Source organism: Epinephelus moara, chromosome 18 (genome assembly GCF_006386435.1).
Source record: "Epinephelus moara isolate mb chromosome 18, YSFRI_EMoa_1.0, whole genome shotgun sequence".
NCBI classification, from domain to species: Eukaryota; Metazoa; Chordata; class Actinopteri; order Perciformes; family Serranidae; genus Epinephelus; species Epinephelus moara.
This window is the reverse complement of record NC_065523.1, coordinates 28,964,057-28,980,003: the sequence shown is the minus strand read 5'-3', so window position 1 is coordinate 28,980,003 and position 15,947 is coordinate 28,964,057. Positions and strand designations below refer to the sequence as shown.

General features: G+C 39.9%; 2 gene segments (V, D, J or C); both read right to left on the bottom strand.

The window, feature by feature from the left end:
• Positions 1–2,481: 2,481 nt before the first annotated feature.
• LOC126405619 (Ig heavy chain V region XIG14-like) lies at positions 2,482–5,942 on the bottom strand. The segment is given in 2 exon segments: positions 2,482–2,810; positions 5,816–5,942. Coding segments are annotated over 2 exon segments (354 nt in total).
• Positions 5,943–7,734: 1,792 nt separating this feature from the next.
• On the bottom strand, positions 7,735–11,058 carry LOC126405618 (immunoglobulin heavy variable 3-23-like). The segment is given in 2 exon segments: positions 7,735–8,120; positions 10,931–11,058. Coding segments are annotated over 2 exon segments (396 nt in total).
• Positions 11,059–15,947: the final 4,889 nt, after the last annotated feature.

The following is a 15,947-nucleotide window of genomic DNA, read 5'->3' as shown; positions in this document are numbered from 1 at the left end:
AAATCACAGGACTGTTCTTTGTCAAAGCTTGGAATTATGTAGGTTGTTTTTTTACTCAATTTTCCTTTTTTTGAAACATTAACTCAAAGCCTCTGTGACAAAATCACAGAGCTGGCAGGTAACATTTGGAGTCTGAACTTGATGGACTGTCAGAGATGTTTGTTAGCTCAGCTCATTATATTTCACACCTGTAATAAGAAACCAAGTATATGTATAAATCCACCTGGTAAAGAAATTATTCTTGCATCAGCCATAACAGCTATTGGTTCAGATTAAACTGATCAGGGATGTAATGGACTTGGCCTCTCTAAATAACGCCTGCCCTAAAAGCACACATTGAGTCTGTACACAGGTAGAGTTTGTTTTCTCCCTGCTGGATAAGGCCTAATGCTTATGTCTTAGTTTTGTCCTTAACACCTTTTTCATTCATTATGTGTTCAATTTGGGTATTTTTGATCATAATATAACTATTGTGATTTCTTTCTTCAATAGATGAAATATACCAGAAAATGCCTCACACCTGCCTTACAAAATAACAGATGGGAATATTATTAACCAGTACATTGTTATAGAAAAGCACATGTTGGTGAAAAACATAAAAAAGAGGAAGTCACAAACCACAGCCTCTGCTGGTGCTTTCACAGTGTTTCATTTATTTATTTTTATTTATTTATTTTTTTCTGGGTATATGGAGGTATGATGTTGGCTTGTCATAATATTTTAGATAATCTCTTGCTGCCCCCTGCTGGTGATTGTAAACATCAGACGTTTTGGGTTTTTGTAAAGCCTCTCTGCTTACATTTATCAGTGTGTGTGGCTGGCACAGTAATACACAGCAGAGTCCTCAGGCTTTAGGTTGGACAGTCTCAGATACGCCATGCTGTTGCTATTATCTCTGGTGATTTCTATACGTCCTTGCACACTGCTGACATAACTTGTTTTACTTGCATCACTCCAAATAGTCCCAATCCATTCTAGTGCTTTCCCTGCAGGTTGTTTGATCCAGTGCATTCCATGCTGACTGAAAGTAAATCCAGTTCCCCTGCAGGAGAGACTGAGGGCTTCTCCAGGTTTTTTCAACACTGAAGTGGAGGGAATGGACTCCAGAGCCTGGCCATTCAAACCTGCCAAAGAAACAGATGTGAAAAGAGACAAGTGAGAATGAGAGAGCACAGAACATTAAATGTTTGCAATTTTTATCTTGGTATTGCAGCATAAAGTAACTTACAGGGCAGACAGAGCGCTGTCAGCAGAACAGACAGTTTGTCCATCATCTTGAGATTGAAGATGTGTACTGCTACACACTAACCAAGAAGCCAGTGGGAGGACAGAAGTATACCTTCTGAAAACTCTGGATTTGCATTGGGATTTTTTGGAGGGAGGGGCTAATATAAGATATTGTTCAAATACAAGAGAAGAGTATGTTACATGGGTGTTTTTACAGCACTGGTTTCCCTGACAAATGGATTCACTTGCTACAGTACTTTGTGGTTTTGATTCATTAAAACAACTATATTATTGGAGCAAAGTTTGACAAAGTCAGCCCTCCTTGCAAGTATTATTAGTATCATTTATTTATTTGCAATGTCTCCTGGGTTGTTCCTGTTTCAATGAGCTCATCAGGAGTGTGTGAAAAAGGATTTGTATCAGTAAGGAGACAGGTGGTGGACAGAAACTACAGGAACACTTGCTTCACTTCATATTTCAGCAACTTGAATCTTCTCTCATCATCAACTATACTGCCCTCTCCCTGTTTCAGTCATATCTCACCATACATCCACATGATTGGAGTAATCTTGCACACTGACTTCTCCGTCAAACTCCATGCCTATCTCATCAACAAAACTGCATTTCTCAAGTTCTATAACAGAACTTATCTTCACACATCTCTGTCTTTCTGCTGCTGAATCACCTGATCGATGACTTCATCACATCCAGACTTGACTGCTGTAATAGAAGTCTTTATGTTACACCCTACAAACTCCTGAGACTCCTGTACATCCAGAACAAAGCTACTCACTCAGTCCTGCAACCACATCACTCTTGTCCTACAGACACAATTTAAGTTCTCCTCTACACTGAACAAGTTCTCCATGACCAGACACCCTCCTTACCTCACCAGCATCACCAACCTCCTCCACTCCCACACTCCTTCCCACAACTGACTGATGCTAATAATAATTGTGTTTTGTTTTATTGTTTGTTTTCCAGTATTGATGTTCTGGAAGTAAAACTGACTTAATAAAGATTTTCTTTTTTTTAGATGATAAACCTTGAAAGCATTTTTTTTAATACTTAAAATTTTTAAATAAAATATGTGAAAGCACAATTATTATATAAATGTGGGATACAATACATAAATGTAATATTTCTCTCTGTACTGTAACAGCGAGCTGGTGTTGAAATCATTAGTGGTCTGAGGGCTCCTCCTCTGGTGGCTTCATGTTACAAGTGTTCAGGCACTGAGGGGTTTTTGTTCAGGTCTACTGATGCTTTGTGTCACAGTGTGTCTCTCCTGGCACAGTAATACACAGCAGTGTCTTCAGGCTGCACATTCTGTCCGTTTAGAGTCACTGTGTTGCTGGAAGAGTCTAAGCTGATACTGAACTTGTTCTTCAGTGAATCCTTTATGAATTGGGTACATCCAACACAGTTTTCTCCAATCCATTCCAGTCCTTTCCCTGCAGGCTGTCTGACCCAATCTGCACCATAACTGCTAAGAGAAAAAGACACCTGACAGGTGATGGTCAGACGCTGACCTGGCTGCACAGTCACAGAGGCTGGCTGTGTCAACTGTTCACACTTCACACCTGTGGAGGAAAACATGTTGAATATTGAATGAGTGTAATAAGAGTGAACAGTCAGTGTGCTGTGATCATACTGTCAGTGTCTCTGCCTCAGTGAGACTCACAGGATCCAGCAGCCAGCAGCAGCAGCAGAGCTACAGAGAACATGGTTGGTATTGAAGGTGATCTGATGGGAGCTTCTCTTCTTCTGCTGCAGCTGACAGCATGGTATCAAGTCTTTATAGCAGACTGTGAGGAAGTTCACTTTGCATAGAGAAGGACACTGACAGGCTATAAATGGACAGGACTGTCCTCTGTCAAAGCTTGGAATTATAAGGCTTCTTTTTTTTACTCATTTCTCTTTTTTTGAAACATTAACTCAAAGCCTCTGTGACAAAATCACAGAGCTGGCAGGTAACATTTGGAGTCTGAACTTGGTGGACTGTCAGAGATGTTTGTTAGCTCAGCTCATTATATTTCACACCTGTAATAAGAAAACAAGTAAATGTATGAATCCACCTGGTAATGAAATTATTTTTGCATCAGCCGCTCCTGTAACAGCTATTTGTTCAGATTAAACTGATCAGGGATGAAATGGACTTGGCCTCTCTAAATAACGCCTGCCCTAAAAGCACACATTGAGTCTGTACACAGGTAGAGTTTGTTTTCTCCCTGCTGGATAAGGCCTAATGCTCATGTCTGAGTTTTGTCCTTAACACCCTTTTCATTCATTAACTGTTCAATTTGGGTATTTTTGATCATTATATAACTATTGTGATTTCTTTCTTCAATAGATGGAATATACCAGAAAATGCCTCACACTTGCCTTACAAAATAACAGATGGGAATATTATTAACCAGTACATTGTTATAGAAAAGCACATGTTGGTAGAAACCATAACAAAAAGAGGAAGTCACAAACCACAGCCTCTGCTGGTGCTTTCACAGTGTTTTATTTATTTATTTTAATTTGTTTTTTTCTGTATGTGGAGGTATGATGTTGGCTTGTCAGAATCTCAAGGCAATTGAATCGAACGCAACTGGACTTGGTTTTGTCGTAGAAGACGTTTCACCTCTTATCCAAGAGGCTTCATCAGTTCATGCTTGTCTGACTAGGCTGAAACTAGTCTGACAAACTGGTGTGGAAGCACCCAGGTATTTAACCTCTGGGGAGGTCTTCACAAGGCCAATGATGTCACTGGTTCGTTAGTGCTGGTGTGTCAACGACAGTCGTTGAAACTCCTGCTGCAACGCTGCAATTGGAGTCGTTAGAGTCACATGAGGCCATTTGTGAACGACCATTGTTTTTAGAGGTTAAGTTGTTCAACCTCCTGGGCAAGGATGAAAGGACAGCATTAAAGGTGGGGGATAGGTGGTGTCGCAGACCTCCTCCTCCATTGAGAGATGGCTTTTCCAATTTCACATAGATGGCTTCTTTTATACCTCGTTCAAACCATCGGACGTTTTAGGTTTTTGTAAAGCCTCTCTGCTTACATTTATCAGTGTGTGTCTGGCACAATAATACACAGCAGAGTCCTCAGGCTTTAGGTTGGACAGTCTCAGATACGCCATGCTGTTGTTATTATCTCTGGTGATTTCTATACGTCCTTGCACACTGTTTGCATAAACTGTTTTACTTGCATCACTCCAAATAACCCCCATCCATTCCAGTGCTTTCCCTGCAGGTTGTCTGATCCAGTGCATTCCATGCTGACTGAAAGTAAATCCAGTTCCCCTGCAGGAGAGACTGAGGGCTTCTCCAGGTTTTTTCAACACTGAAGTGGAGGAAATGGACTCCAGAGCCTGGCCATTCAAACCTGCCAAATTTGCAATTTTTTTCTTGGTATTGCAGCATAAAGTAACTTACAGGGCAGACAGAGCGCTGTCAGCAGAACAGACAGTTTGTCCATCATCTTGAGATTGAAGATGTGAACTGCTACACACTAACCAAGAAGCCAGTGGGAGGACAGAAGTACACCTTCTGAAAACTCTGGATTTGCATTGGGATTTTATGAGGGAGGAGCTAATATATTTGGCTCAGATATTGTTCAAATACAAGAGAAGAGTATGTTACATGGGTGTTTTTACAGCACTGGTTTCCCTGACAAATGGATTCACTTGCTACAGTACTTTGTGGTTTTGATTCATTAAAACAACTATATTATTGGAGCAAAGTTTGACAAAAACAGCCCTGCTTGTAATTAGTATTACTTATTTACTTATTTGCAATGTCTCCTGGGTTGTTTCTGTTTCAATGAGCTCATCAGGAGTGTGTGAAAAAGGATTTGTATCAGGAAGGAGACAGGTGGTGGACAGAAACTACAGGAACACTTAATGAACCTGTTTCATATTTCAGCAACTTGAATCTTCTCTCATCATCACCTGTACTGCCCTCTCCCTGTTTCAGTCATATCTCACCATACATCCACATGATTGGAGTAATCTTACAGACTGACTTCTCTGTCAAACACCATGCCTATCTCATCAACAAAACTGCATTTTTCAAGTTGCAAAACAAAACTTATCTCCACTCATCTCTCTCTTTCTGCTGCTGAATCACCTAATCACTGCCTTCATCACATCCAGACTTGACTGCTGTAATAGCAGTCTTTATTGTACACCCTCCAAAGTCCTGAGACTCCAATACATCCAGAACAAAGCTACTCACTCACTCCTGCAACCACATCACTCTTGTCCAACAGACACATTTTAAATTCTCCCTCTACATTGAACAAGTCCTGCATGATCAGTCGCCTTTCTTACCTCACCAACCTCCTCCACCCCACAACTGACTGATTCTAATAATTATTGTGTTTTGTTTTATTGTTTGTTTCCCAGAAATGATGTCCTGGAAGCAAAACTGACTTGATAAAGATTCAGTTATTTTAAGTAGATAAACTTTTAAAGATTTTTTTATTACTTAATTTTTTTACATACTATGTTGAAATATGTGAAAGCACAGTTATTTTATGAATGTGGGANGTGTGCTGTGATCATACTGTCAGTGTCTCTGCCTCAGTGAGACTCACAGGATCCAGCAGCCAGCAGCAGCAGCAGAGCTACAGAGAACATGGTTGGTATTGAAGGTGATCTGATGGGAGCTTCTCTTCTTCTGCTGCAGCTGACAGCATGATATCAAGTCTTTATAGCAGACTGTGAGGAAGTTCACTTTGCATAGAGAAGGACACTGACAGGATATAAAAAGACAGGACTGTCCTTTGACAAAGCTTGGAATTATATAGGTTGTTTTTTTACTCAATTCTCCTTTTATTGAAACATTAACTCAAAGACTCTATATATAAAATCACAGAGCTTGCAGGTAACATTTGGAGTCTGAACTTGATGGACTGTCAGAGATGTTTGTTAGCTCAGCTCATTATATTTCACACCTGTAACAAGAAAACAAGTAAATGTATGAACCCACCTGTGTATGGAAATTATTTTTGCATCAGCCGTTCCTGTAACAGCTATGTGTTCAGATTAAATGGATCAGGGATGAAATGGACTTGGCCTCTCTAACTAACACCTGCCCTGAAAGCACACATTGAGTCTGTACACAGGTAGAGTTTGTTTTCTCCCTGCTGGATAAGGCCTAATGCTCATGTCTGAGTTTTGTCCTTAACACCTTTTTCATTCATTATCTGTTTAATTTGGGTATTTTTGATCATTATATAACTATTATGATTGCTTTTTTTCAATAGATGAAATATAACAGAAAATGCCTCACATCTGCCTTACAAAATAACAGATGGGAATATTATTAACCAGTACATTGTTATAGAAAAGCACATATTGGTGAAAACCATAAACAGAGGAAGTCACAAACCACAGCCTCTGCTGGTGCTTCCACAGTGTTTTATTTATTTATTTCTATTTTTTTTTTCTGTATATGGAGGTATGATGTTGGCTTGTCATAATATTTTAGATAATCTCTTGCTTCCCCCTGCTGGTGATTGTAAACATCAGACATTTTAGGTTTTTGTAAAGCCTCTCTGCTTACATTTATCAGTGTGTGTTTCGGGCACAGTAATACACAGCAGAGTCCTCGGGCTTTAGGTAGGACAGTCTCAGATACGCCATGCTGTTGCTATTATCTCTCTGTTGCAGTGTCTCCTGGGTTGTTCCTGTTTCAATGAGCTCATCAGGAGTGTGTGAAAAAGGATTTGTATCAGTAAGGAGACAGGTGGTGGACAGAAACTACAGGAACACTTAATGAACCTGTTTCATATTTCAGCAACTTGAATCTTCCCTCATCATCAACTATACTGCCCTCTCCCTGTTTCAGTCATATCTCACCATACATCCACATGATTGGAGTAATCTTGCACACTGACTTCTCCGTCAAACTCCATGCCTATCTCATCAACAAAACTGCATTTCTCAAGTTCTATAACAGAACTTATCTTCACACATCTCTGTCTTTCTGCTGCTGAATCACCTGATCGATGACTTCATCACATCCAGACTTGACTGCTGTAATAGAAGTCTTTATGTTACACCCTACAAACTCCTGAGACTCCTGTACATCCAGAACAAAGCTACTCACTCAGTCCTGCAACCACATCACTCTTGTCCTACAGACACAATTTAAGTTCTCCTCTACACTGAACAAGTTCTCCATGACCAGACACCCTCCTTACCTCACCAGCATCACCAACCTCCTCCACTCCCACACTCCTTCCCACAACTGACTGATGCTAATAATAATTGTGTTTTGTTTTATTGTTTGTTTTCCAGTATTGATGTTCTGGAAGTAAAACTGACTTAATAAAGATTTTCTTTTTTTTAGATGATAAACCTTGAAAGCATTTTTTTTAATACTTAAAATTTTTAAATAAAATATGTGAAAGCACAATTATTATATAAATGTGGGATACAATACATAAATGTAATATTTCTCTCTGTACTGTAACAGCGAGCTGGTGTTGAAATCATTAGTGGTCTGAGGGCTCCTCCTCTGGTGGCTTCATGTTACAAGTGTTCAGGCACTGAGGGGTTTTTGTTCAGGTCTACTGATGCTTTGTGTCACTGTGTCTCTCCTGGCACAGTAATACACAGCAGTGTCTTCAGGCTGCACATTCTGTCCGTTTAGAGTCGCTGTCTTGCTGGAAGAGTCTATGCTGATACTGAACTTGTTCTTCAGTGAATCTCTGTAATATGGGGTGCATCCTGTACAGTGATATCCAATCCATTCCAGTCCTTTCCCTGCAGGCTGTCTGATCCAAGCTGTAGCATAGCTGCTGAGAGAATAAGAGACCTGACAGGTGATGGTCAGACGTTGACCTGGCTGCACAGTCACAGAGGCTGGCTGTGTCAACTGTTCACACTTCACACCTGTGGAGGAAAACATGTTGAATATTGAATGAGTGTAATAAGAGTGAACAGTCAGTGTGCTGTGATCATACTGTCAGTGTCTCTGCCTCAGTGAGACTCACAGGATCCAGCAGCCAGCAGCAGCAGCAGAGCTACAGAGAACATGGTTGGTATTGAAGGTGATCTGATGGGAGCTTCTGATCAGCTCATGATATCAAGTCTTTATAGCAGACTGTGAGGAAGTTCACTTTGCATAGAGAAGGACACTGACAGGCTATAAAATCACAGGACTGTCCTTTGACAAAGCTTGTAATTATATAGGTTGGTTTTTTACTCATTTCTCTTTTTTTGAAACATTAACTCAAAGACTCTATATATAAAAACACAGAGCTGGCAGGTAACATTTGGAGTCTGAACTTGATTGACTGTCAGAGATGTTTGGTGACGCAGCTCATTATATTTCACACCTGTAATAAGAAACCAAGTAAATGTATGAACCCACCTGTTAGTGAAGTTATTCTTGCATCAGCCGTTCCTGTAACAGCTATTTGTTCAGATAAAACTGATCAGGGATGAAATGGACTTGGCCTCTCTAAATAACGCCTGCCCTAAAAGCACACATTGAGTCTGTACACAGGTAGAGTTTGTTTTCTCCCTGCTGGATAAGGCCCAATGCTTATGTCTTAGTTTTGTCCTTAACACAATTTTAATTCATTATGTGTTCAACTTGGGTAATTTTGATCATTATATAACTATTATGATTTCTTTCTTCAGTAGATGAAATATAACAGAAAATGCCTCACACCTGCCTTACAAAATAACAGATGGGAATATTATTAACCAGTACATTGTTATAGAAAAGCACATATTGGTGAAAGACATAAAAAAAGAGGAAGTCACAAACCACAGCCTCTGCTGGTGCTTTCACAGTGTTTTATTTATTTATTTATTTTTTTTTTCTCTCTGTATGTGGCGGTATGATGTTGGTTTGACATAATCTCTGTATGTGGCGGTATGATGTTGGTTTGACATAATATTTTAGATAATCTCTTGCTGCCCCCTGCTGGTGATTGTAAACATCAGACGTTTTAGGTTTTTGTAAAGCCTCTCTGCTTACATTTATCAGTGTGTGTATCTGGCACAGTAATACACAGCAGAGTCCTCAGGCTTTAGGTTGGACAGTCTCAGATACACCATGCTGTTGCTATTATCTCTGGTGATTTCTATACGTCCTTGCACACTGCTTGCATAAACTGTTTTACTTGCATCATACCAAATAACCCCCATCCATTCCAGTGCTTTCCCTGCAGGTTGTCTGATCCAGTGCATTCCATGCTGACTGAAAGTAAATCCAGTTCCCCTGCAGGAGAGACTGAGGGCTTCTCCAGGTTTTTTCAACAGTGAAGTGGAGGGAATTGACTCCAGAGCCTGGCCATTCAAACCTGCCAGAGAAAGAGATGTGAAAAAAGACAAATGAGAATGAGAGAGCACAGAACATTAAATGTTTGCAATTTTATTCTTTCTATTGCAGCATAAAGTAACTTACAGGGCAGACAGAGCGCTGTCAGCAGAACAGACAGTTTGTCCATCATCTTGAGACTGAAGATGTGAACTGCTACACACTAACCAAGACGCCAGTGGGAGGACAGAAGTACACCTTCTGAAAACTCTGGATTTGCATTGGGATTTCTACAAGGAGGAGCTAATATATTTGGCTCAGATATTGTTCAAATACAAGAGAAGAGTATGTTACATGGGTGTCTTTATAGCACTGGTTTCACTGACAAATGGATTCACTTGCTACAGTACTTTGTGCTTTTGATTCATTCAAACAACTATATTATTGAAGCAAAGTTTGACAAAAACAGCCCTCGTTGCAATTATTATCATTTATTTACAATGTCTCCTGGGTTGTTCCTGTTTCAATGAGCTCATCAGGAGTGTCTGAAAAAGGATTTGTATCAGGAAGGAGACAGGTGGTGGACAGAAACTACAGGAACACTTAATGAACCTGTTTCATATTTCAGCAACTTGAATCTTCTCTCATCATCACCTGTACTGCCCTTTCCCTGTTTCAGTCATATCTCACCATACATCCACATGATTGGAGTAATTTTACACTGACTTACACAACATGCCTATCTCATCACCAAAACTGCATTTTTCAAGTTGTAAAACAAAATTTATCTCCACTCATCTCTCTCTTTCTGCTGCTGAATCACCTGATAGATGACTTCATCACATCCAGACTTGACTGCTGTAATAGCTGTCTTTATTGTACACCCTCCAAAGTCCTGAGACTCCTGTACATTCAGAACAAAGCTACTCACTTACTCCTGCAACTACATCACTCTTGTCCAACAGACACACTTTAAATTCTCCCTCTATATTGAATAAGTCCTCCATGATCAGGCCCCTTCTTACCTCACCAACCTCCTCCACCCCACAACTGACTGATTCTAATAATAACTGTGTTTTGTTTTATTGTTTGTTTCCCAGAAATGATGTCCTGGAAGTAAAACAGACTTAATAAAGATTCAGTTATTTTAAGTTGATAACCTTTTAAAGCTTTAAAGATTCAGTTATTTTAAGTTGATAACCTTTTAAAGCTTTTTTTATTACTTAATTTTTTTACATACTATGTTGAAATATGTGAAAGCACAGTTATTTTATGAATGTGGGGTACAATACATTAATGTTATATTTCTCTCTGTACTGTAACAGTGAGCTGGTGTTGAAATCATTAGTGGTCTGAGGGCTCCTCCTCTGGTGGCTTCATGTTACAAGTGTTCAGGCACTGAGGGGTTTTNCTCTGCCTCAGTGAGACTCACAGGATCCAGCAGCCAGCAGCAGCAGCAGAGCTACAGAGAACATGGTTGGTATTGAAGGTGATCTGATGGGAGCTTCTCTTCTTCTGCTGCAGCTGACAGCATGATATCAAGTCTTTATAGCAGACTGTGAGGAAGTTCACTTTGCATAGAGAAGGACACTGACAGGCTATAAAATTACAGTGACAATGATTGTCCTTTGTCAAAGCTTGGAATTATATGGCTTCTTTTATTTTTTACTCATTTCTCTTTTTTTGAAACATTAACTCAAAGACTGGCAGGTAACATTTGGAGTCTGAACTTGATGGACTGTCAGAGATGTTTGGTGATGCAGCTCATTATATTTCACACCTGTAATAAGAAAACATGTAAATGTATGAACTCACCTGTGTATGGAAATTATTTTTGCATCAGCCGTTCCTGTAACAGCTATTTGTTAAGATTAAACTGATCAGGGATGAAATGGACTTGGCCTCTCTAAATAACGCCTGCCCTAAAAGCACACATTGAGTCTGTACACAGGTAGAGTTTGTTTTCTCCCTGCTGGATAAGGCCTAATGCTCATGTCTTAGTTTTGTCATTAACACCTTTTTCATTCATTATGGGTTGAATTTGGATAATTTTGATCATTATTTAACTATTATGATTTCTTTTTTCAATAGATGAAATATAACAGAAAATACCTCACACCTGCCTTACAAAATAACAGATGGGAATATTATTAATTACTACATTGTTATAGAAAAGCACATGTTGGTGAAATACATAAAAAAGAAGAAGTCACAAACCACAGCCTCTGCTCGTGCTTTGACAGTGTTTTATTTTTTTCTCTGTATGTGGAGGTATGATGTTGGTTTGACATATTATTTTAGATGATCTCTTGCTGCCCCCTGCTGGTGATTGTAAACATCAGAGGTTTTAGGTTTTTGTACAGCCTCTCTGCTCAGTGTGTGTCTGGCACAGCAATACACAGCAGAGTCCTCAGGCTTTAGGTTGGACAGTCTCAGATACACCATGCTGTTGCTATTATCTCTGGTGATTTCTATACGTTCTTGCACACTGCTTGCATAAATTGTTTTGCTTGCATCATGCCAAATAGCCCCCATCCATTCCAGTGCTTTCCCTGCAGGTTGTCTGATCCAGTGCATTCCATACTGGTTGAAAATAAATCCAGTTCCCCTGCAGGAGAGACTGAGGGCTTCTCCAGGTTTTTCTCAACACTGAAGTGGAGGGAATGGACTCCAGAGCCTGGCCATTCAAACCTGCCAAAGAAACAGATGTGAAACAAGACAACAGTTAGTTCCGACAGAGTAATTTGATTGGACGAGAGGCATTACCGTAAGTGCTGATATAGAGTCGTCATCACTGGAACATGTAACAGTAAAATCACTCTGCTCACAGGTGTTATAAACATAAATACAACCGTCAATTAACCAACTGTCACACTCGCTACTTTGACGCAAACTGACACTATAGCGTTACACCAAGAAGATGGATATTTTCCCCAAAATTACATTTGAATTAAATTATGAGTGGTCGTCAGGAGAGGATGAGGAAAAGGAAAGCCAGGACTCTTCAGTGCAGACCTCCAGGTGTGTTTGAATCCGGCCGTGCCAACATCCAGGTTTGCCAACGTTTCATCAGCCGAACTGGACGAAGTTACACAGTTGCAGATCAATGTAAATACAAAGTAGCTCGTGAGTTCCCAGCGTGTGTGCTGCGTTGACTGGCAACAGACTGAGGGAAACTTTGTTTTCGCGGAGCTAACGTTACATAACATACAATCATTTATTTCATCACATGTTATCGTCACGGCCTGCGGCCTCGTGCCTATGACCGGAATACAGCCGTGACGATATACATTACAACGTCACTCCCTCTTGTGTGATATTGCTTAAATAACATGCTAACGTTATTAGCAGTAATTGAACCTAGCGTCTAACTGACATTTCCTCTCCTCAACTGAAGCCAGGGACAACAGCAACATTTAACGAGGTAACGTTACGAAATTCGGCTGCATAACAACTCACAAGGTTCACTGACAAAACAACTGTCTTATACTAAACATGTTTTCCAAACAACAACATGCTAACGTTATTAGCACGAGCCTATGGCATTTTACATTGTATAAATGAGCCTAGCGACGAGCGGAGATTTCCTCTGCTCATATGAAGCCAGGATAAATCACACACAAGACCTAAAATGCTATTTTGCGGAGGCTTTATTGTCTTCACAATGTATTGTTGTTATCTGTGAAATTAAAGTAGGTAAAAGCTTCGTTTGGGAGGGAAATGCTTTCAGCTTACAAAAATAGACAGGAAATCTGTGTGGCTGTGCAATTGCTTGACTCTTTACTAGCTTTATTCATGATGCTAACAGGTGTTACTAATGAGATTAATGGTAGCTCTGTTTTACTCAAGTGTTCCAGTTAGGCACGGCAGTTTACAGGGGGCTGCACACATAATACCATGACCCTTAAACTGAAGCAGTCACATGCTGTTCAGCCATCATTAATTTGATTATTTACACCCAGTGTTGGGTAAGGGTTACTTTAAAAGTAATCAAAGTACGTTACTGCGTTACTTTAAAAAAAAAGTAACTAGTTACTTTACTCCGTTACTCCCTGAGTAAAGTAACTCAAGCATTTTTAAAGTACTTTTGAGTATTCTACATTTCCTATTGGGCAATGGACCACAGGGTGCTAAGCCTACATTATTTTGTCTCCAAAATTAAAGTTATGGACCACTTAACCTTCACCAGAGTACTCTAACGCGTTAGTACTTTGATTACTTTTTGCAGTAACGAGTAACCTAACGCATTAGTTTGCTGTTTGAGTAAACAAACACTCTGAAAGAAGCCACTACAAAAAGTAATCAGAGTACTCTAACTCTAAACTCTGTTTACACCTGTGTCTGTCTGTGATATGTCACGATGTCCTGCGTAGTAAAGGCTACTGCAGCCTACAGGTCAATGTGGTGAGTAGAATGTCGCCACCTGCTGGAAGTGTTTATAACTAAAACACACATGCCTTGCTTTAGACTTTGAAATGTTACTGTTATTTTGTCACAACGGTGTTTTCAATAATTTTTTGGATGCACCTGCGCTTGAATATTCAGGTTTTGTTAACTGATATCTGGTCAAGCCTTCATACAAACCACTCTCTGGTTGCTAGTAGGTAGACAACAATGACCCCAAAGCATCATACAAAGAAATACTTTTTCAATTTTATGTTTTTGTGTAGGTTTACTGACTGAACCAGCCTGCATGTGTGGTGGAATAGCACTAAGTGTAATGTATTGCCCTACACGTTTAATGCATGAACAAGTTATGCTCATACTGTGCTGTACGTTTAACTGTAGCTCTCCATTTTTCTATACATCTTTTTTTATTGGGGTCATGCTGGTCGTACTACTCTGTACAGTTATCAAACTTTGCCCCAGAGATCTTCTTTGTTTTGTCTTTGAGGTCAGGTGCTAAGGCAATGCCTGGTTTTGCAACACAACGTTTTTTAACTGCCTTTTTTCCTCTGTGTATTTGGTTGGCGCTGGGGCCTTTAGACATGTTAGCATTAATTTGATGGCATGTTATTCAGCATGAGCAGAGCATCGGTGCACTTGAGTACCTGGGTATTGTATTTATGTAGGAGCATAATGTGGTTGGTTAGACTCTGGGTTTGGCCTCTTGATGGGTGTACCTGGTCACTATGATGTTTTTGCGACATGGCATGAAGAGAGAGATGAAGGAAGAGAGTACTGAGATCAGAATGCTTTAGCTTGAGGTGGAGTGATGAGGTTTATGCTTTGGTGTGCTTTTTTTCTCCTGTAATTTGGTAATTTAATTGAAAATGCATTTTAGGAGGCCTCTGTGCAAATCCCTCTACATCAGGCTTACATTTTTTCAGAAGACAATTAATTCCCCTCCGCTTGCTCAATGGTGCCGACTGTAGACCATGTCTACAACTAAAGATGAAACAGTACGAAATTTTGTTAAAATGTGCTGAAAATGTCCAAAAAGTACTGACACACACTGCTAACATTGTTTGCATAGACATTAAAAAGTACCATAACCAATACCTTATACGAACAGATGAAAACCATATCATATGTGCATTAACATTAGCAATAGTCTGCCTTTAAAATGCTTGCTTCTGTGTCACTGTAGATGAGGACATGGGACCAGGAGCATTATTGGGTTTGCGTGCTGCTAACTTTGGTTGATGCTGGACAATATTTACAGTAAGTTTTTTAAAGTGCAGTAATCAAACACGGCTTTATTAATGATTTAAATTTGAAATGATGATACGAACCATCAGGAATTTTATCACGGTTTATTGTGAAACCATAACTGTTTCATCTCTATCTGCAACAACAGGCAGAGTGTGTGAGCTTTTAAGATGGCATGAAGATGATGTCGATCATGACAGTAATAACAGTGATAATACTGTGATGATCATTAGAATGACATCATTTGTTTATCAATGATAAACTTGTTCTTGCATATCTTTTTCCCGTCTTATATTTTCCTTTGTTTCCTTGTGGTTTAAAAGGACATGTCACAGAAAGGTCTGTGTGTTCGACAGTCTGCTTCTCTCTTGAGAACCTTAAGATTAAATGAGATCAATCTTTCTATTAGATACAACTGTTTTTCCTAGGTAATGCTGGTTGTGGCTTACATGCTTTTTTCGGCTCTATTTCATATTCAGTTTAACATGTTCAGCACTGCAAGTTTCTCAGTAAAACCACAGCCGTCGAGTGTCGGCCACTGGGCAGTTTGTGGTTGAGTACCTCGCTCAGTGGTGCCTCAACAGCAGTTGTAGAGAGAGAAAAGTTGTCCAGTATGTGTGAGGATGTTTGGGTGTTACTTGTCCCTGATTTATATGGACACACAGAAGGGGTCAGGCAAGGACCCAGAGGGAGGGAGGCTTGGCATAAGAGGATGGGAGGGTATGGGGGTGTTAGACAGGGAGACGCTCTCAGGCAGCCTGCTGGGCATGGCGCCCTGCTTTCCTGTTGCCAGTGCC